We start from the raw sequence: 22078 nt of genomic DNA, 5'->3' as shown, positions 1-22078 counted from the left end.
TTTTCATGATATAGAAATCAAAATTAGTTACAGGTGCAGAAATCTAAAAGAGACGGAAGAGGTTAAGGGGGGGTGGGGAGGAGGACCTATATAACACTTTCAACAATAAAGATTAAAAAAAAAAGATGGTGTTGACCTTTGTCATCAGCTTATTAGACACTATCATTCTGCATAATGTGACTTAATGGCCATCACAAAGTGCCACCCACCTCCGTTAAATTCATTTTTCCACTTGGCCTGCAAAGAGTGTATGTGACTACCTTTACAGATTGATTCCACATAGATCAAGACATTGCATATTCAAAAATCAAGAGTAAAAATGCAAATTATGTCATTGTCCATCTTACATTTTTGCATTCTGGTGTCTTGCAACACTGTAAGCATTAGATGATATATGATGCTTGCAGTGTATGAGTATTTGTGTATGACTTGCATGCACCTGTGTGTGGCAAAGATGAATAAGTAAATGACTTTAATATTTTTTAACACTGCTGAAACAGAATATGAGTATTATACATTTTTAAATGGTGCATCATCTTGACATTATATGAGCATTCATATAAAAGAGATAGTCAACTTTGAGCCTAAAATAAGCCCCAAGGAAGATATAGTAAGGTATATGATAAAGATAATAACATAATGAAACGTGGGGTTCTGGGTGCAGACTTTTCTTCCCATGGGTTCTTGTCCTCACGAAGTTTGAAGAATAAACTTGTGGACAAAAAGGCTTCTTTTATAAAAAAAATACAGAAGTTTATATGAAGCAGATACAAACTCCATCTGGACAAGGGTGTCCCCAAAAGGGACCCCATGAGGAGCCCCCAACCCTCCAATGGGAAAAGCCTACACTCTCTCTCTAATGGGAAAATTTTAAAAAATCCCTCCCTCATGTCCCTTTGTCTCCAGTTTATATATGCTGCAGTTCTTTGTTTGAATCTGACCTTTTCTTATTGGTCCCTTTCCTTAATTTGGGACACCCCCCCCTCCCCGCTTTCCTCATTGGTTATTCTGCTATATGGTATTAGTTTCAAAGCTCAAAGCCCATGTGGTGCCCCAACTCTCTCTTCCCTTATCTTGCTGGTTGGAGTCACTTTTGATTTACTAGTATCTTATGGTTTTCTCCCAACTGTGCTAGCAGAGAAAGCTTTATCTTACAGCTCTCCCAGCTACTCAGGTCAGGGCTACTTTTGGTCTAACTTATGGCCGCTTTATGCTCAGGCCAGAGATACCTCTATCTGTCCTTGGTTTATGGCTGTTTTAATTGTTCAGGCCAGAAATGTTTCCATCTGCCTGGACCCCCTTTTCCTGCGACATTTCTTTGTCCTCTGTATATTTAAGATAAAGCACCATGGCGTCTTCAAGTCTCCATTTATGTATTCCTCTATTATGGACCCTCCTCATTCCTATAACTCCCTCAACCTGCCTATTTTGTCCCTAAAACTCATTTCAATAACTAGTGGAACAGAGAGAAAAATGAAGAAAGAAGAGAGCTTTACAAAAGAAAAAGGAGGAAGAAAGATAATTCAGCCTCTCTAAAATGTTGCCATAGCCCTGAAAGGACTGACAGCTTAACAAATTTTATTTTTGTTTTTAGAGATTCTTAAATTCCAATCAATAACCTAAAGAGTTAACTCACTGAGTCTTTACACTTTGATGAATTTTAATCTTTTATATCACAATTGTTCATTTCATAATCCACTTTTCCTTGCAAAAGTAGTATGTACCACTTTCCCAAGTCCCTAGTTTGTGAATTTATCCTGTCTCTGAACCTTCTAACTCTTGTGTTCCATTCCACTTAATTTATTACCAACTCCATACTGCATTATTTTACTGTTGAAGTATATATATCCCACCATATTATATATGACCAGTATGCTGCCAGGTGATAGATTTAAAAAGATAAAATGATTTTATCACTGTCCTCAAGAACGTTACACTCTAGTGTAGGACCAATACTTCAAACAAGTAATTAAACACACACACACATTTAACAGTTATTCCACTGAACACATTAAGGTAAAAGAGAGTGACAGACATATTTTGGTCTGGAGAGAATTCAAATAAGTGATTTTAAGATAAAATAATATCTTAAAAGTAGAATAGGACTGAAGAAGGAAAACAATGCAGTCAATAAGTAATTATAAATCAAAATTAATTTGCTCAAATAAGTGGATATGCATTGGCTTCACTTTAAAAGTACTAAACTGAGTGGAAAATATTTTAAATGAAAATAGTGTTGGCCAGGTTTTAGGGAAATGGAAAATTTCATCTACTACTTGTAGAATATAAATTGGCAAAAATTTTGAGTAGGCAATTTGTCAAATTTTTATCAAAAGTCTTAATATTTTTTTCTTCACTTGACCTGGCAATTTTACTTCTAGGAATCTGTGACAAGAAGGTAAATAATAATGTTCTCAGTGATTTATGTACAAGGTCGTTCTTTACAGCATTATTTATGATAGCAAAAATTTTAGTAAAAATTAAATATCCAAAAATGTAGAATTAGTTAAATGGATTATTTTATGGTATGTAAAATAATTCAGCCTCTAATATAGTATAATAGTGGATGTTTATAAACTTAGATGTATTTTACAAATACATGTGAAAAACAAAAGCATATTATAAGATGTATGTTTTTATTTTTACACTAATAACTTCTGGGTTTTAAAATTCATTGGATTTTAATTTTTTAGCTGTTGTTTTCAGTGTTTTTCAAAACCTATGCAAGTAATATGTATTTATTTATCTTAAATACATAATATGTTATTTGTAAGAAACAAAAACAGAGCTTTTTTCTAAGTGATTATTTTCTATATGTGTCTCTCTCACATCATCAAGATCTTATAGTTTATGTAATGAAAAGTAGAATAAATCCTTAATGGTATATACTTAAGCACCAATTAATATAGATAACAAGTCTATATATTTCAATGTGGTCTAGTATACTACAATATAGTAGATCAAATCATATATCTTATATTAGTCCCTCTTTCAGGCAAAATTTTGATTGCCTGATTTATGTTAAATTTAAAAAGCTATAAATTAGGAATTTCATACATATAAAGTTATATTTTTGATCAATGTTTTCTCCAATAGCCCAAAATAGTTATTTATGTAAGCTTTATTAGACAAAAGAGAGTATGAGAAAAACCAGTTCCATTTTAACATGGCAAAACATATAACCCACAACAATATAAATTTAAATTGATAAAAACATGAAAAAATGATACTTCATGACACAAAATAAAAATATAAAAGTATTTTGATGTGTTTTTCTGGGTTTACTGTTTATTTGATGATAAATAAAAATGGCTATATTTTGAAAAACAATTTACTATAAGATAAATATTTAAAAATATTTTATTTTTTGCCTTCAGAAGTCATACAATGTGATAATTAGCTTGCCACCCAATTCCTAGAATATCATTTACTATCTACAAAGAGCAAATATGAAGGGGAGATCTTACATTCCAAGCACACTATACATGTAATTGATCTATGCCCCATTTCTTAGTTTATAATTGTTATCACAAAAGAAAGACCTCCAACAACCCATTTATCCTGTAAAACCTAAGAACTGATATTAGTGGATTAAACTCAGAACTAGTGAATTCTATTCTTCAGTGGTTATTACATTTATTATTGGCTTCAAACCCTAGTGAGTAGGCAAATACATTAGCAAAACATCCCAAGTCCAGCCCTGGCTGGTTTTTCTAGGTGGTTATAGCCTTGGACAAAAGGGTTGCAGGTTCAATTCCTGGTCAAGTTCAAGGGCACATACCTCAGTTGCAGGCTTGAACCCTGCCTTGGTCAGGTGCAAATAGGAGGCAACCAATCAATGTGTCTCTCTCAGATCATCATTGTTTCTCTCTCTCTCGCCTCACCTCCACTCTCTCTAATAAGATCAATGGAAAAAAATAACCTTGGGTGAGAATTAAAAAAAAAAATCCTAAATGCTTTTCTAGACCACTTTATTTCCTTAAATAAAGTAGAGGGGACAGACACAGACTGGGCCTTTTCCAAAATTATTTTTGAAAAATTTTGAATTCAGAGGAAAATAGTTAGAAGGGACCAAAAGATCCATGAACTCCAATTACTTAATTTACTATTAGGAAACTAACTCAGAAGGAGCTTAACTAAAGTAGTAACATAGCACATTTATAACAATTAGGGACTTCAGAATGAGAGCAAAAGTTTGGCTCATGAGTTTGTAGCTTTGTTTCCTTCTGACATTATTTTATCTTAGTAAGTTACTCAATATTTCTCAGTTTCAATTTCTTAATCTATAAGATAAAATATCAATATCAATTTTACTATACACCAATCAGTTATTATTGGTGTATTACTATTATTATTATTATTATTATTATTATTATTATTATTCCTTATCTGAGGATCTGTTTATTGGAGAGAGAGAGAGAGAGAGAGAGAGAGAGAGAGAGAGAGAGAAAGAGAGAGAGAGAGAGAGAGAGACATCAATGTGAGGGAAACATTGATTGGTTGCCTTCCTGAGGCACTGGGATAGGAGATGGAATCCCAACCTGGGTATGAACCCTGACCAGGAATCAAACCAGTAACCTTTTTGGTGCACTGGACGGTGATCCAACCAACTGAGCTATCTGGCCTGGAACAAAAAATAGTGTGGCTGAGGGAAGACTAAAGTGGGCTTTCTGTATATAATTTTGTATTTCTTAAATAAATAATATTACTAAAAATTAAAAAAAATACTTTATAAAATCATTGTAAAGATTAAATAAACTGAAGAATGAAAGTATATTAAATAATGATTGCTGATATTCTACTCTTTCATCATAAATATGTGGTGCACATATGGAAACATCAGAAAATTTGATGCTATTTGGGAAAATGCACATAATTAACTGATAACTGCTTTTTTAACCTTAATGATTTTGTGATGCGTACATTTAACTTTTGTTGCTTGAGAGACGTACTTCTTTGAGGAAGAATCACAAAATTCTAACATTTAATGGTACAAATGAAATCCTCCTGGCCACAGACCAGAAATGAAACTACAGCCCTGAGCAAATATCAATTCTCATCATCTGTGGTGTCCTTTATTTCTGGCTCCTGAGATCATCTTTTATGAGAGGCAAAACAATTGAAATAGTTCACCTGAGCTCAAATAAATATAGTAGAACCCTTTTAAGAAGAGTTCATGCCTAAGAAATGCTCCCCTAAGGCATTAGAAATGTTTAGATCATGTACACATTCTTATATTTTTAAATTTCCTTTAAATAAACTTACTGTTATATGTATTGCAAGAGTTAGCCTTTGAAGTGGTGCATATGCTTTTCTAGACCACTTTATTTCCTTAAAATATACAGGTGTGTCCCCCCAAAAATGTATATACACTTTGAATAATAATAAAGGTAGTGCTTATTAAAATATATTTCATTTATAATATATAATAGAATCAGCTAGTAAGTGTATATACAGTTTTGGGGATACCCTGCATTTATTATGAAAATTATTTTAAGAAGAATTTTCTTAGCTCATTAGTGAGGGTAGATTTTCAGTAGAAGTAAGTATATGTGCGTGTCTCTATTCCTTGCTTGCGGTTTTGCAGTGGTTATCTTTATATAGGTGATAGACCCTTCATAATTTCTTCTGAGATTTGGTTCCCCATCTGGACACTACCACACTGCTTTCTGAGGGTGCAGAGATAACTAACTATTTGAGGAGGCAGGAGTGGGAAAATTTGCAAAATATCTAAATAGGAAAATCCTGACTGTAAACGTTCTAATGTGATTGGTCCTTTGAGAGGAAAGAGCAATCAGTTGTGAGGAAGACACAGAGTTTATTGGGTGAGGGAGGGAGGTAAAATCTGAATACCAATTGGTTGTTACACCGATTCTGTTCACTTAAAATCAACTTAAATATGTTATTTGGGTCTTTTCGCATAAAGTATTTATTTAGCAAGTTGAATAAACAAGTAACCAATTAATTTTAAAAGTGTGATTTTAGATGATTACCACCAATATTTTTCTTCCTAAGCAGCCAGCAGTTTTTATGTCTCTTCTTCAAGTCTTTCCTCCTATCAATCACAGACACTGCATGAAGCACCCTCCTTTCTCAGTTTGGTTTCTGAGGCCAAAAAGTTTCAGGCCTGAGTACAATTACAAAAAAATAAAAATACTAGTTTTTCTTTAGTTTAACTAGTTATCTTCAGTTTAACATTTTAAAAGTGAAATAATTTCAAATTGATTATACTTTTTTTCTTCTTTCTACATACAGTGATGGGTTAAATTAAATAAGAATGGAATTGTTTTAGCAATTGAACAGGCTGCCTGAAAAAGGTCTCTCTCTCTCTCTCTCTCTCTCTCTCTCTCTCTCTCTCTCTCCTCTACACACACACACACACTTCCCATATCAACCTGAATCTTTATCTACACCCCCACTGAATTTTCACCAGAAGATGACAACACAACATTTGATTGATTATTTGAAAATATTGCATATAGATATGAACCCCCTCTAAAAATTAGCTGTTGAACCAAGAACCCAAACCGAGGCCTTCCCCAAAATCTTTCATTCCCTAGTCTTTTAAAAATGCACACATCCTTGAATATTTGATCTTTAAGCAGATTAGCAAGCTTGTAACAGCTGTCTAACTCCTGTGAAACCTAATTAAAAGGGAAACTGATGCAAACATGTGATCTCTGTTTTGATTGAAGAAAGGACCAAGCAACATTTTTTTTAAAGTCCTTTAAATTCAAAACCTAAAATGATGCACACACTTTTTGGAATGCAGTGAGGGAAAAGGTGTCAATTCTTATTAGAAAAGTCAGCAAAATAGCCTTCTGAGAGGCAGCACTTTCACATTCTCTCCCGTCACAGATGTTTGTTGAACTTGGTTTTTATAAGCTCCTTCAAAGTTTGAGGGACCCGGCAATCCCTTCCCTTTGAAAAGCCTGTGAGCTGCTCTCCCTCAGCTCCGCTGACCCCACCATCCTAAGCCAGGGAGCCACTGCCTGCTACCCGGAGACAGAGTTCCCCCACCCCAAGCCTTAGAGACCACGGATTGCTATCTCCTCTCAAAATGCAACTGGTTATTTACTTGTATGCATTTTTTAATCCATCGGAACTGTTGTGGAAACTTTGTGAGCCAGTGACTGTGACAGTGTATGAGTGTGTGTGTGTGGGGGGGGGGGGGGCGGGGTGAGGGGGGAGTGTTGTGTGGGTGGCCTGTGCATGCTGTCTGCCAGTGGATTTTTAAGAGCACTCAGGTATCAAACTGGGATTTTTTTCCCTGCCCCCCCTCCCTCCTTTTCCGGTTCTCAGTGAAATCTTTCATATCTGGAATCAAAGACGTTAGCTAGCGAGCATTGTGTTTTCACCCTGCAGACAAATAACATTCAAGAAAAATCAGAGAAACCTCTAACTCTCAATGACCAAATTGACTAAAAATTCTATACCAAGTTTTAAAAAGAAAAGAATGTGCCTAAATTATATACCTTGCAACAAAAAATCCATGCCCAATTATGCTATTATATAAAATATGTGATATGAATATGTTTTTCAAATAGCCACTTTCAATATACCAAACAAAAAAAAAGGTTTCAAAGACATCAAGTAGCATAAAACACACTGTACTGCAGAGACGGAAGAAATGCATTTAAAGCACGGATGAAAATGGCGTGCAGTATAATTACCTCAAATTGCTGTTCGCTTGACACCCTGACACTAATTTTATTCAAGCCATTGGGAAATAAATGTTTTAAAAGCACTCTTTCCCAAACACTGGAGCTAGTGGGTGCTGCGAGGTCATTAAGGAAAGGAAAGGGTAAAGTTTCCAGCATGCAAAAATAATTAAATAATCCATTTAAAATAAAAGCGTCTACGTGGATGACAGCCTTTAATGCCCACATTTTTAACGCTTGCCCTGTACGTGGATTGATTTTTTTTTTTTCCTTCAGCATTCCCTCACCAGATGGATTTTTGCTACTGCAGATCAGCAGAGGGTGTCAGATCTTTCAGAGTGCACCAGGCTGGAACGAGCAGAGCTTCTTAGCAACTCTCTTCTTTCTCCCCTCCCCATTCTCGCGCTCTCTTCCTCCCTCAGACAACTCGCCCCCCGCCCTCCGCCCCCTCCACGTAATTCCGAAAGAGCAGAAGCAAGAGAAGGAGAACAAGAAACGAGCTTGTAACCGAGATCCAGAGCCCAGGGGGCGGGAAAGAAGGCTAAAGAGGACCCGAAGGGAAGGAAACGAAAAGGATGGACAGCCACAAAACGCAGCGATTGCGGAAATTTTCCAGCGCCATTGGTTCAGCAGTGTGAGTGTTTCGGTCGAGCGTGATTTCAGCACCGGGGGGACTGGACAGCACCTCGGGGGGGACTTCTCGGCAACCCACAGCCACAGCAAGAACTCCACCAGCTGCCTCACCATCAGAAGCCGCCGAAAACCCCTGCTTTGTATCAGAGAGGCAAGGTCAGTCCGACGCACAGCCATGCACAGGCAGTGCGCCTGTACTACGCTGCAAACCCTCTGCTTGTTTCTCTAACATGCACTTGCTTCTAATTACTAGCATTGTTCCCTTTCATTAGTGAAGACCACTAGATGGGGTTCTGTTAAGTGTGCATTTTTAATTTATACGTATATATTTAACCTCTTTTTAAAAAAGGTTTAGGGAGAGTGGGGTTATTTTTCTACTTTTTTTTTTTTTTTTTTTTTTGCTTGCCTTGCACTACGTGCCTGGATAGTTCGTGGGTATAATTATTGACTGGCGCCTGGGTTGTTGCAGTGCGGGGGGGTTAGGGAGGAAGGAATCCACCCCACCCCCCCCAAACCCTTTTCTTCTCCTTCCCTGGGTTCGGACATTGGAGCACTAAATGAACTTGAATTGTGTCTGTGGCGAGCAGGATGGTCGCTGTTACTTTGTGATGAGATCGGGATGAATTGCTCGCTTTAAAAATGCTGCTTTGGATTCTATTGCTGGAGACGTCTCTTTGTTTTGCCGCTGGAAACGTTACAGGGGACGTTTGCAAAGAGAAGATCTGTTCCTGCAATGAGATAGAAGGGGACCTCCACGTAGACTGTGAAAAAAAGGGCTTTACAAGTCTGCAGCGTTTCACAGCCCCGACTTCCCAGTTTTACCATCTATTTCTGCATGGCAATTCCCTCACTCGACTTTTCCCTAATGAGTTTGCGAACTTTTATAATGCGGTTAGTTTGCACATGGAAAACAATGGCTTGCATGAAATCGTTCCCGGGGCTTTTCTGGGGCTGCAGCTGGTGAAAAGGCTGCATATCAACAACAACAAGATCAAGTCTTTTCGAAAGCAGACTTTTCTGGGGCTGGACGATCTGGAGTACCTCCAGGCTGATTTTAATTTGTTACGGGATATAGACCCGGGGGCCTTCCAAGACTTAAACAAGCTGGAGGTGCTCATTTTGAACGACAATCTCATCAGCACCCTACCTGCCAACGTGTTCCAGTACGTGCCCATCACCCACCTCGACCTCCGGGGAAACAGGCTGAAGACGCTGCCCTATGAGGAGGTCTTGGAGCAAATCCCTGGCATTGCCGAGATCCTGCTGGAGGATAACCCGTGGGACTGCACCTGTGATCTGCTCTCCCTGAAAGAATGGCTCGAAAACATTCCCAAAAACGCCCTCATCGGCCGAGTGGTCTGCGAAGCCCCCACCAGACTGCAGGGGAAAGACCTCAATGAAACCACCGAACAGGACTTGTGTCCTTTGAAAAACAGAGTGGATTCTAGTCTCCCGGCGCCCCCTGCCCAAGAAGAGACCTTCGCTCCTGGCCCCCTGCCAACTCCTTTCAAGACAAACGGGCAAGAGGATCATGCCACCCCGGGCTCTGCTCCGAACGGAGGTACAAAGATCCCTGGCAACTGGCAGATCAAAATCAGACCCACGGCAGCGGTAGCGACCGGCAGCGCCCGAAACAAACCCCCAGCCAACGGCTTGCCCTGCCCTGGGGGCTGCAGCTGCGACCACATCCCCGGGTCGGGGTTAAAGATGAACTGCAACAACCGGAACGTGAGCACCTTGGCTGATTTGAAGCCGAAGCTCGCCAACGTGCAGGAGCTTTTCCTGCGAGATAACAAGATCCACAGCATCCGCAAATCGCACTTTGTGGATTACAAGAACCTCATCCTGTTGGACCTGGGCAACAACAACATCGCCACCGTGGAAAACAACACTTTTAAGAACCTCTTGGACCTCCGGTGGCTGTATATGGACAGCAACTACCTGGACACACTGTCCCGGGAGAAATTTGCGGGGCTGCAAAACCTCGAGTACTTGAACGTGGAGTACAACGCGATCCAGCTCATCCTCCCGGGCACTTTCCACGCCATGCCCAAACTGAGGATCCTCATTCTCAACAACAACTTGCTGAGGTCCCTCCCCGTGGACGTGTTCGCCGGGGTCTCGCTCTCGAAGCTCAGCCTGCACAATAATTACTTCATGTACCTCCCGGTGGCAGGGGTGCTGGACCAGTTAACTTCCATCATCCAGATCGACCTGCACGGGAACCCCTGGGAGTGCTCCTGCACCATCGTGCCTTTCAAGCAATGGGCGGAGCGCCTGGGTTCCGAGGTGCTGATGAGCGACCTCAAGTGCGAGACGCCGGTGAACTTCTTTCGGAAGGACGTCATGCTCCTCTCCAACGACGAGATCTGCCCCCAGCTGTACGCCCGGCTCTCGCCCACGCTCACTTCGCACAGTAAAAACAGCACCGGGTTGGCGGAGACCGGGACGCACTCCAACTCCTACCTAGACACCAGCAGGGTGTCCATCTCCGTGCTGGTCCCGGGACTGCTGCTGGTGTTCGTCACCTCCGCCTTCACCGTGGTGGGCATGCTCGTGTTTATCCTGCGGAACCGCAAGCGGTCCAAGAGAAGAGATGCCAACTCTTCGGCGTCCGAAATCAATTCCCTACAGACAGTCTGTGACTCTTCCTACTGGCACAATGGGCCTTACAACGCGGACGGGGCACACAGAGTGTACGACTGTGGCTCCCACTCGCTCTCAGACTAAGACCCCGACCCCCGTAGACCAGGGGAGTGGGGGAGGCGATGCTCCCTCCCCTAGCCGACATCCCAGGGGTCAGAGGAGCCCAGACCCAAGTCCAGTGCGCCCCCCAAGGCTTGATGGACACAAGTAAATAAATAACTGTGAACTCGCTCCACGGAGAGGGTCTGACTCCTTAGCTCCCTCCTGGAAACAAAGAGCAGACTGTGGCTGGGAGAGCGCTGCCAAATCGCTCTTTGCTGCCAGCCCGGCTGAGCCCCTGTAGACAAAGCCCAGCAGGGGCCCTGCTCAGAGACCGACAGTGCCCGAGCCCTCTGCGGAGGAACTGGTGGGGGATGGCTGTCGTGGTCCTATACATATATACACGCATACCCACATCTATATAGAGAGATAGATATCTATTTTTCCCCTGTGGATTAGCCCCTCGAGGAGGGGGCCTGATCGTTCCCTGTTGGCTACGCAGGGATGGGCAGTTGCACGAAGGCATGAATGTATTGTAAATAAGTAACTTTGACTTCTGAGAAAAAATCACACAACAAGTGCTGCATGGCTCGCATGGAATCCACGCGCTCCAGGGACTGGAGAGAGCGACTGGAGAGAGCGTCACGCTCACAGCACCCACCCTCTTACCTGATAAGTCCCATCGTATCAAACTTTCTATAAACAAGTACAGTCTCATCAGAAGTGCCATTTCGCCATTATTTGTGATCGGTAGGCAGTTCAGAGAGTATGTTTACTGTGGAAAAAAAAAATGTTAAGGTTTTATTTAAGACATTTGCATGGTTAGCCATCAGTCCATTTTATGAGTTAAAAAAATGTGTTTTGTTGAGAGACGTTTTCACGGGTTGTGTTGGGTTCGTCCTTTTATTTTGATGATGGTGATGTTTGTTTCGGTTTTATTTTTTGTTTTGAAGGGGGAATATTTTTCTATACATTTCCAATAAGGCCTTCCATCTGAATGTAAAATAAGTACCCATGATTTCTATTATAGTATCGGTGTAATTATTAAAAATAAGAAAAAAAGAAAAGATTTCTGAGGCAGTTAAGCATGACCAATTAATGTCACTCTAGTGCTTAGGCTGCGATCCTATGGTAGCAATTCTGTGCTGGTGTAAATCTTACTTACAAAGTAGGGAAAAGAAGCGAGGAAGCACGTGAAACTTACTAATTCTATTCAAGGATTTTATAATGGCATATTTTTTCAGTATTAAAGTGAAAATGTTTTCAACTCTTGGTCCTTACATTTTTCCAGCTTCCTATTTGCAACTGGTAACCTGGATTTGCGGTGGAAGGGACAGGGGAGGGGGAGGGGTGGGGGGTGGAATCTTTCCAGAGCCGCTTTAAGGCTCTTTCTCTAACCCTCTTACTTAGCTTTTACCTTTTCCGTAGTTCCAGGCCCTTCCCCCTCCATCCCCGCCCCGACTTTTCCAGCTTTTCCTGTGGATTAAGTAAGGTCTTCCCCCAACAGCGCCCTCCCTTTTTTCCCCTTTTCCTTATGCGGCAGTGAATCCCTTTATTAATACTGGAAATCCCTCCTGCTGCTGCTTCTGCTGCTGTGCACACACTGCAGATATACTGAGGATGTTAGTAAAGATTTGATTTAATTGACTCTGCCTAGATCGGTCTCATTAAACAGAGTGGAGATTTCATTGGTCAGCATTCTTCAATGAAAGACAGCCTTAATGACTGGCATTTGAGATGCTGCTGGCGTTTTGAATTCAACATCTGCTGAAAACGGTAAAACTAATTAATGCCCACCCACCCTGCCCGCCCCAGCAACTGCATATTGAAATTTGTTAAAACACTTATCTTTATGGAAATCAATCATTATCCTAAAGAAGTGTTTCTATCCCATCATTCGGATTTCTGGTTGCGACTCAGTAATTAACAAGAAACAGCATTGAACTATTTCAATTTTATGAGCCAATGTAACTCTGGCCTCAATTATATTCCTCTGGGATTTCCAAGTGGTCTGCTTTATCAGCAGTTAAGGGACAAAAAGCAAATAAAATTACACGTATTGATGGGGTCTGCATTCCACCACATATCCACCATTGAGAAGTGTTAAAAGACTGCAGACCACAGATCAAGAAAAAATATATATCTATATAGATTGTAAAGGAGCAAATGAAAGCCCCCAGAGCAGTTGTAAGAAGATTTGCCTTCTAGAACTCATATTCTAGAGAGAAGTAATTTCCCAGAACAGTGACAGTGATGTTCTGGAGTATGTATTATTTATTTTAATGCTTTTTAAATAAAATCTTTATTATAAACCATGACTATTCCTAAGGCCATTCATCATTTTCTCTCTTGATTCTTTTGTTTGTGGACTACATTTCATGGTGGTGAAATTGTAACCTACAAATATTATAAGTTGCTTTTTATTTATTATTCATATGAAGGCCTTACTTCCTTTTATGGAAAGTACAACTGGGTTTCTGGTAAGCGATGGACAGATTTATTTGTGAGGGAAAGTTGGGGAAAGGAAAGAGCCAGGTATTCGACAGTATTATGACCTTAAGAAGGCAAAGAAAAGATGGCAGATGTTTTAAGTCTCTGGCGGAAAGTGACACTTAACTAAAAATACCTAGTGAGGCATGATAGCAATTTTTAAAACTGATACATAATTAATCTAAGTTATGAAACTAGAACTTCTCATAGAACTAGAACCTTCTCACAGGGTGCACTGGGCAAGAACCTTTCTTCATACTAATTTTAAAAATTACAATATTAAAAATAAGGTTAAATGGTTAAACTTATTCTTAAAATATTAGCTTTAATAAGTTTAGAGTGGTTGTTGAGTACCAGGCATGTACTAAGTGGTTTACATAACTATTTAATTTAACTACCACAAGACAGAATAGTTTAATGAAATATTGCTTTTTCCATTATACCAATGAGAATAATGAAGCTAAAGGAGAATAAGCAATAACTCAATTCATTACTGTTAAATAGTGGAGCTGGATTTAAACTTGAACACCTCATTCTATGAATAGTCATATTTACCTGATGACTTTTTAAAATATGGTATTCCAAATAAAGAACCTAGGTTGTGTCTTCTTATTTGAGTATGTATTGGTGGCTCTTTATATATCCAGTACGTCTTGCAACAAAAGATACTCATCCTACATTTAGAAGAGATGTTCTCCAAGAGTATGTAAGAAGACTTACATATAAGAAAAAAGATGAATGTGCTATATAAATTTAAGAATTATAAAAATTCATATGATTAAATTTAAATTATCTATACATTTATTCTAAATTATTAGGGTCATCAAATATTTTAATATATAATAATACTTGTTAAAATTTATGTAGAAAAGATGTCCAATAACACATATAAAATAACATACATTATTTTGAGAGTGTTTTATTTATTTTGATAAGTATCTTGATCATAGTTACATATATAAACTTTTATATATGCTTATATGTGGTTTGAAGGATGCACAGTACATATGGTCTCATCATATAATTACCATTTAGATGTGCTTAGCTTCTTGTTTTTGTTTATTTTTACATAAAATGCTAACATAACTGTAGTTGTCATTTGCTTTTGTTGAGATATCTTGTTTCCAGCTATATCATCCTTTAATTTAACAAAGCAAAAGAGATTGTAGTTGTGCCAGGCGGAAAAGGAGAAAAGAGATATTTTGTTTAGTTCCATTGCTTTAAAGAAAGTAGTAGATTCTGTGGCTGCTGATGTAACTAAGAATATCTTAAAATTTAAGATGTTGCCATAGAAATTTATCATTTAACCATTTTTACATGTTTACCTAGGAGGAAGTTGGAATAGTTTATCTATCATCAACATAACATGATTCTTTTTCTTAACAGTATTTATACCAGTATAAGATGTAATTAGAATTGTCAGGCATTTTAGAAAGTGTTAAAATTATATTGGTGATTCCAAGGACAGTTTGTCAATATCGCTTTTTCTAGGTTACTAATAAATGTTTTTTGCTGTGCACAAAGAGACGGATGAATTTGTAAAGATGAACACAGAAGTGTGTGTTTTCAATGTGTTGGCAGAATATTAAGTAGAGTGTTTTCTAACTTTGCTTTTTGGCTAGCTTATTTATGAATACTATTTTTTATTTTTGTGCTTATGTGAAGAAAATGGAAATATAAAATGTGCTAAAATTTAATTTTGGCATGCATTAACTTTTGGTCCATTTTCTCTCTATGGCAATCTATTCCAAATGCAGCATATTTATTTAATTTTTAAAAGATGAATTCTGTATAATATCAACAGATGCAAGAAATACTCAAGATTTTTGTTATATGATCTATTTCAATGTGGCCTTGATCCATTTTTTAAAAAAAGGATAAAGTAAATAATTCCTTATAATCCCCTGGCATTTTCTTTTATCTATAAAGTTGCCAAAACTGATATCATTAAAAGAAACAGGACATGTGGCAAGAGATTCTTGGCATTGAAACTTAAAGAAAGGCCACTGGGTAGCTTTAGGAAAGCACATATTACAAACAAGACAATTTTGAAAACTGAACCAATATTGACTCTATTGTGGCCTCTTGAAATATGATTGGGTTACAGAAAAAGTTAGATAGTTAAGATAACAAACTAAGTGTTTAACAACTATAATTTTATAATGAAATGGACCGCTGAAGAAATTATCTTAGATACTGAAACCCAGTATAACCCTTTGGCCTCAATTGCCTGGCAATTTCACTTTATTGCCTGAGACCTCAATTGTCTAATTAATTACTCTGCTCCTTTCATTTACATGCTAAATATATATTACCTTACGTACTTGAAATATAATTATATTTCCTACTTGAACTTTGCAAAAGCTTGGAGAAGAATTATCTAAAATTTTACAGAATTTTGAAGGCTTTAGAATGTAAATGTTCAATTGGCAACAAAAAATTGGCAGTTACTACGTGAAAAATATTGTAGACATTCTCTTGGGAAAAGAAAATAAGGCAGTTCTAATCTCAAGAAGTTTATCACCAGCAAAGATGAGATATATACATCATTGTAATTATAAAATAGTATATCATTGGCAGTTTTTAAAGGCTGCCACTATAATTTTGTGTTTCTTTCTTTTAAGTATGTGATGGTTTGGGCCATTTGGAAAAGTGCAGTTGTCACATCGTTTTTACTAACTATTATACAAATAGTTTAAAATTTTAAAACAGTGTTGTAAAATGAAAGAAGCACTTTAAATCCTTTCTGGTTTCAATTTCATTTTTTCTTTGGGAAAATAGGGAAAATGTCTAATTTTAACGTCAGTAAGAGTTTTCTGACTAATCATTCTAAAATGAACCAATCAAACCAGTTTTTATCTTAACAGGTGAATGATAATTTTCCAATTTTAGTTATTTGAGAAATCCAATATGAGAATAAAACTGAATAAACTATGTTATAATATCATAAGAATTTCAGTACAGTTGTCTCTGGGAATTTAGGTGTTTATATTATATATAAAATAGATTATAGCAACATCAATATATTATTATATATACTTTTTCAATGTTACTGTAAAGCTAATAATCCCAAAGCCGTGCTTGTTTAGAAAAACCTAATATTCAGTTACTAACTAGTCTGTTCCAGATGCACAAGTACAAAGGTTTAACAAGCAGAAAGCAGTAAGCAAAGCCATGCATTGTGTCAGTTCTATGCCTTGTTCCATTTACTCTAACTCCATTTCTTTCCGTGGAAGAAAATTACAGGAAGGAAACATGTCCAGCTGCAGCCTATCAATAGAAAAAGTCAATACAGAGTGAAACATGAGAAATGCTTCAAATATAGATAATAAATGGCCAATCCATAGTGTTCTCAATAAAGCACTTTCTGCCTCTCACAAAAGGCGGATGAGCAGAAAAGGGTCACTATTGCGATAAAATATAATGACTCTTCCCAGATAAATGTGATATTTATTGTGCACTTTTATTTTTAAAATCAATATATTTTTAACATTTTCAAACTGCATGATATGAGGAAAGAATACTCATTATTGTGATAGTAATATGATTTAAATAGTATTACGTGTACATATGTAGAACATTTTGCTACTTCCATAAAATAACAAGATTACAAAATAGTGAATGAATTTGAAATGATGCCATTTTCTACACACCACAATAATATCTATCTGTTTTTATCCAGGTATTTATATTTATTGAAACCCAGGTCATTATTTTATATAATTATAAGTAATTCTATATGACTAAATTATTATATCTAAAATTTTGTTATATAATATTTTAAATGATGCCACATAATAATTATTTGCTTGTTCCTGTTCAGTTAGATAATATTTGTAGCTAATTTGATACAGTGTGAGTTCAGTTAACTTTATTTACTTGGATATATTTAGCACTGGATTTGTTTTGGTGGTCATATAACAAATGGCTGACTCTGGCTTTGTCATCATTGAGTTGAAAATTTATGTTGGTAAACATTTCAAGATTCCTAAATAATTAGTCTAATTTGATTTAGCCCATTATCAGTTGAATTTAAAGGGAATGAAATTACTAAAGAGCTTAATGCTGTTTATCCCTATTTCCTGAATGACTAAATGTTTTTCAGTGTCTCAATACTTTAAGGAGAGAGTTTAACCTTATTAATTTTTTAGTCAGAAAAATGTTACATTTTTTAAATTTTTCAACAAAACTTTGGATGGCATTTTTATTTTTCACCCAAATGGTCAGCTCTCCAACAACCAGATTTCATGTTACAGATGGCATTTTGTATGTTAGACATTAAGGCATAAGAAGCAGAGTATTCCAGGAGGGTATTGCATCTTACGTTATGATATTATGAAGAGTAAGACTTGAAGCCAAGAAACCAACAGCTGAAAATAGCAATAATCCCCAACAAATGAGTTACATGGAATGCCATGTTACTATTTTATTTTATTTTTTTAAAATATATTTTATTGATTTTTTACAGAGAGGAAGGGAGAGAGATAGAGAGTTAGAAACATCGATGAGAGAGAAACATCGACCAGCTGCCTCCTGCACATCTCCTACTGGGGATATGCCCGCAACCCAGGTACATGCCCTTGACCGGAATCGAACCTGGGACCTTTCAGTCCGCAGGCCAACGCTCAATCCACTGAGCCAAACTGGTTTCGGCTCCATGTTACTATTTTACTTAAATTTATAAATTAAATTAAGAAGAAAGTCAGATCAGAGCACTTTTTAACATTTGCATAAGCATGACATCACTTATAGCCAGCCCCAAACTATCTATGCCAGTTTTTTAATAATTTTTTTAGCCTTTTTACATGGATTGCTAATAGGGTGCCTATTAAATTAATATTTCTGCAAGTTCAATTTACACAATTGGCGAGTAATCAGATACACAGACTGGAAATAGAATTGTTCTATTTTATAAATATGTTTCGTTTAGTTCCTAATATCTTAAACTACCATGACATATTTCAAGAAAAGAAATTTCAGTCCCTAATTATGTTGGCTATTAGACAATGATTGAGAAATATTTTTACTACAAACTTTATAATATTGTATTCTTCAAGAGTAATACAATTATCAGTGATATATGTACCACTTATCTCCAGATATTTCAAGGAGGCAACATAGTATTGTTAGGGAGATACAACTAAAGCCAAATTCAGAAAACAAGAACAAAAAGAAATAAAGAAAGAAAAAACAACTGGGAATAATGAAAATTTTATTTTGTAATCATTGTAAACATATTCATTGATCAGTTACTATATGCCAGGCATCTATGCAGAGGTTCTAAAGCCAAATAAAACAGACTAAATTTCTTCTCATCTAAATTTATGTTCTGTCTGGGATTAAAGAAAAGTAAACAAAAATAATGGTTAAAATAAGCTTGTATAATGAAGAGCTATGAATAAAATAAAGTGGAAGGGGGTGATGATATTTTTTATTTAGGGTGGTCATAGAAGTCCTCTCTGAGGAGATATTCCATGAACTGAGTGAAAAATGATGAGACAATTATTTGAAGATTAGGAGAAAGAGGAGTCATGGAAAATAAATTAGCAAGGACAAAACATCTTGATTAAAAGTTGTGCATGTCTTTTTAAGGATTAGAAATCGTGATAGACAGAGACTTGACTGGGGATGGTGAACACACAGTACAGTGTATAGAAAATGTGTGGCAGAGTTGTGCACCTGAAACCTGTATTATTTTGTTAACCCAGTACATTCAATAAAAAGGAAAAGAAAAAAAATGATTAAAAAGAAGGCAAGAATAGCTGATATTTTAACAAAGGCAGAAATGAAGTTGAAGAGGTAGAGAGCAGCCAGATAATGACTTATAAGCCATAGCATAGAGTTTAGATGTTAGTTCAAGTATAGCAGAGTTTTATGCAGCCAAGTGATATGACCCAAATAGTATATTTAAATAGTTGTTTTGACTCAATTTTGAAAGTCAATTATAGGGGGCAAAAAATAGAAGGCAAGGAGCTGCTAAGTTTGCAAAGTTTGGGAAAGACATGATGGTGTTTGGGCAATAGTGGTAGCAGTGGACAGAAGGAGGCTGGATGGTAAATGTTTGGTGTCCAAAAGAACTCTATTAGAGCGGAGGTGGGAGTGAAGGAAAGGATACATAGGAGAGAGAGAGAGAGAGAGAGAGAGAGAGAGAGAGAGAGAGAGAGAGAGAGAGAGAGAGAGAGAGGGAGGGAGAGAGAGAGAGAGAGAACAGAGGAAAGGCTAGAGGAAGCAGGTTTTAGGTTCTAGTTAAAGTTTGAGTATGTTAACTTTGAGATGCCTGTATACATATTCTGGGTGGGCTGTTGGACATGGAAATCTGGAGCTCAGAGAGAGTCTAGGGAGGAATATATAGACTTGGAATTCATCATTAGTCTTGTATTGATGGCTCCATTTTTATAGAATTAAAAACTATGCCTAAGGTTGCATTTTACTGGTACACTCTACCTTCAGGGCAGATTTAATGACAATTGAATATAAACTGGATTTTAGAAAGAAATCATATAGGAAAGGAATGAAACATGTGTAATACGTATACATTTTCCCTCAAACCAGAAAACTGTATGTAAAAACCAGCAAAATATTTATTGTTAAAAATCAATTGGAAACAGACAATAACAATGTGGAAAAAGATAATAAAAAGAGCTTGTGACATAAAGGTGCAAAAGTAAACTTAAAATTGAAATGCTTAAGTTTTTTGCTTTAGTAAGAATATTTCTGAATTAGAGGGAAATAATCATATTCATTACCAGTGACAAAAGACTTAACTTTATTTTTTAGACAGGTAGAAAGATTTCTGGCAAAGAAAGATTAACTTTAGGAATCAATAAGACAAGAATGAGAATCAGGTGATTTTTATTTGGTAGTTATTCAAAGGTGGCACTCTTTGGGAAGCTTTTATTTTACCCTGGCTTGTAGACAACTCTGTGATATGGTAATCTCAATAAACTAGGCCACATGTGGTATTTAGTCCCACCTTTGTGTAGCCAGCACAATAATAAAGATTTCATGTTTTCTTCATTTAACCAACCATTTTATCCACATCATTCAGCTCACCATCACAGTCTCTAATCTCTAACAGCGCAAGTGTAATTGAAGTTAATCTTCTAAGTAAATTGTGATTACTTTTCATTTTATTTTAGTCCTGCTGCAATTCAAATATTCATTTTGGACATTGTACAAGGATAGTCTTCCCTTTTCATAAGCTCTGAGTGGCTTCATTCTTTCTGTATATGTGTAATACCCTGTTGCAAATACTCAGTTTATTTTTAAAAGGGAAATTAAAAGCCACTGAGAGCTCTATTAGTGCCTCACAACACAGCCTCATGGTGTTACTGAGTTCAGTCTTTGGTACCATATATGGGGTCCACTACATTGAGCCAGTGGCCAGAAGGCCTTAAATTCTGACTGGGCTCTTCTCTAGCACTATGATGCTAGGTAAGGCTCTTAGTGCTGGTGAGTCCCAATTTTCATACCTATGATGATACTGTTGAACTAGATAGAATCGAATGGTCAGGAAACTTTTTCTCTGTTATAATACACATTTTTGACTTTGTGTACTCAGATGGAAAATCTAGTGTAATATGTAGATATGCACATCCATATTATGTAGAACACATGTATAAAACAAGAGAGGAAACAGATTTCTAAAAATTTCTGTTGATAAAATTTAAAATTTTATAGACACTGAAATTTGAATATGATATAATTTTAATATGTCACCAAATATTTTTTTCTTTATTTCTTTTCAAGTATTTGAAAATATAAAAACTATTCTTAGTCCACAGGCAACATAAAACATGCAACAGAATTTATCTGGCCTATGGGAGGTAGTTTGCCCTTTCGTAAACTAGATTAAATCCCTCTAATAAGGCTCAAATGATATGCTTATTATATATTCATTAAAATATCTCAAAATAATTTGCTTTATCCAAATTATATAGGATTTTTAAAATTATACAGGATAGTTGTCTAAGTTTTTTCCATTCAGTGTACAGATATTATATGCCAGGGATTGTATCAGAATATAATTATAAAAATATGTATAAAGTAGGCCGGGGGTAAAATAGTGATTGAAGAGAACTGACAATAAACTAATAATGTTTGATCAAGAATTACTGGAGTGGTTAAGAGTCCCATCTCTAGAATTAGACTGTATCAATTCTACTTCTAGCTCTGGCTAGCTGTGTGAACTTGATAAAGTTATTAACCTTTTAAGCTCCTTGATTTTCTCACTTGTAAAATGCAAATGACAATGATGGTGCCTACCTCATAGCAATGTTCTGAATATTAAATGTGTTAATTCACACTTTAAAAAGGTTTTGATACATTATGAACTTTCAGAAAGCAATAGCTATTATTCATGGTTCTCTGTTGCATAAATAATTTTACATAATACTCAGAGCAATTATATATGGTAGGTCATTAATGTACATTACTATTTTACAAATAGAGAATCTGAGGAATAGAATGCAACTCCCAGTGTACTGCTCAGTTGCAGAGCCAAAGTTCAAAGTCGGATCAAAGAGACTAAAATTTCATTTTTCTTCCTTTTGTGCCTCCAAGTTTCATTTAAATCTTCACTTTTTAGCCGCCTTTTGCTAATCTACAGA

At 36.8% G+C, this 22078-nt stretch overlaps 1 protein-coding gene and 1 long non-coding RNA gene across 2 annotated transcripts in view; both read left to right on the top strand.

Moving 5' to 3' along the window:
- The window catches only part of LOC132226386 (uncharacterized), a 969091-nt gene that overhangs the window by 802365 nt on the left and 144648 nt on the right, over positions 1 to 22078 (top strand). The window lies entirely within an intron of this gene.
- SLITRK1 (SLIT and NTRK like family member 1) lies at positions 8015 to 13297 on the top strand. Its single transcript, XM_059684943.1, has one exon. It carries the CDS (start codon positions 8934 to 8936, stop codon positions 11022 to 11024), a length of 2091 nt encoding a protein of 696 aa, XP_059540926.1. The 5' UTR covers positions 8015 to 8933; the 3' UTR covers positions 11025 to 13297.

The sequence above is a fragment of the Myotis daubentonii genome, chromosome 2, assembly GCF_963259705.1.
Source record: "Myotis daubentonii chromosome 2, mMyoDau2.1, whole genome shotgun sequence".
Lineage (NCBI taxonomy): Eukaryota > Metazoa > Chordata > Mammalia > Chiroptera > Vespertilionidae > Myotis > Myotis daubentonii.
The sequence above is the reverse complement of the archived record's forward strand: the minus strand, read 5'-3'. Positions and strand labels throughout refer to the sequence as shown.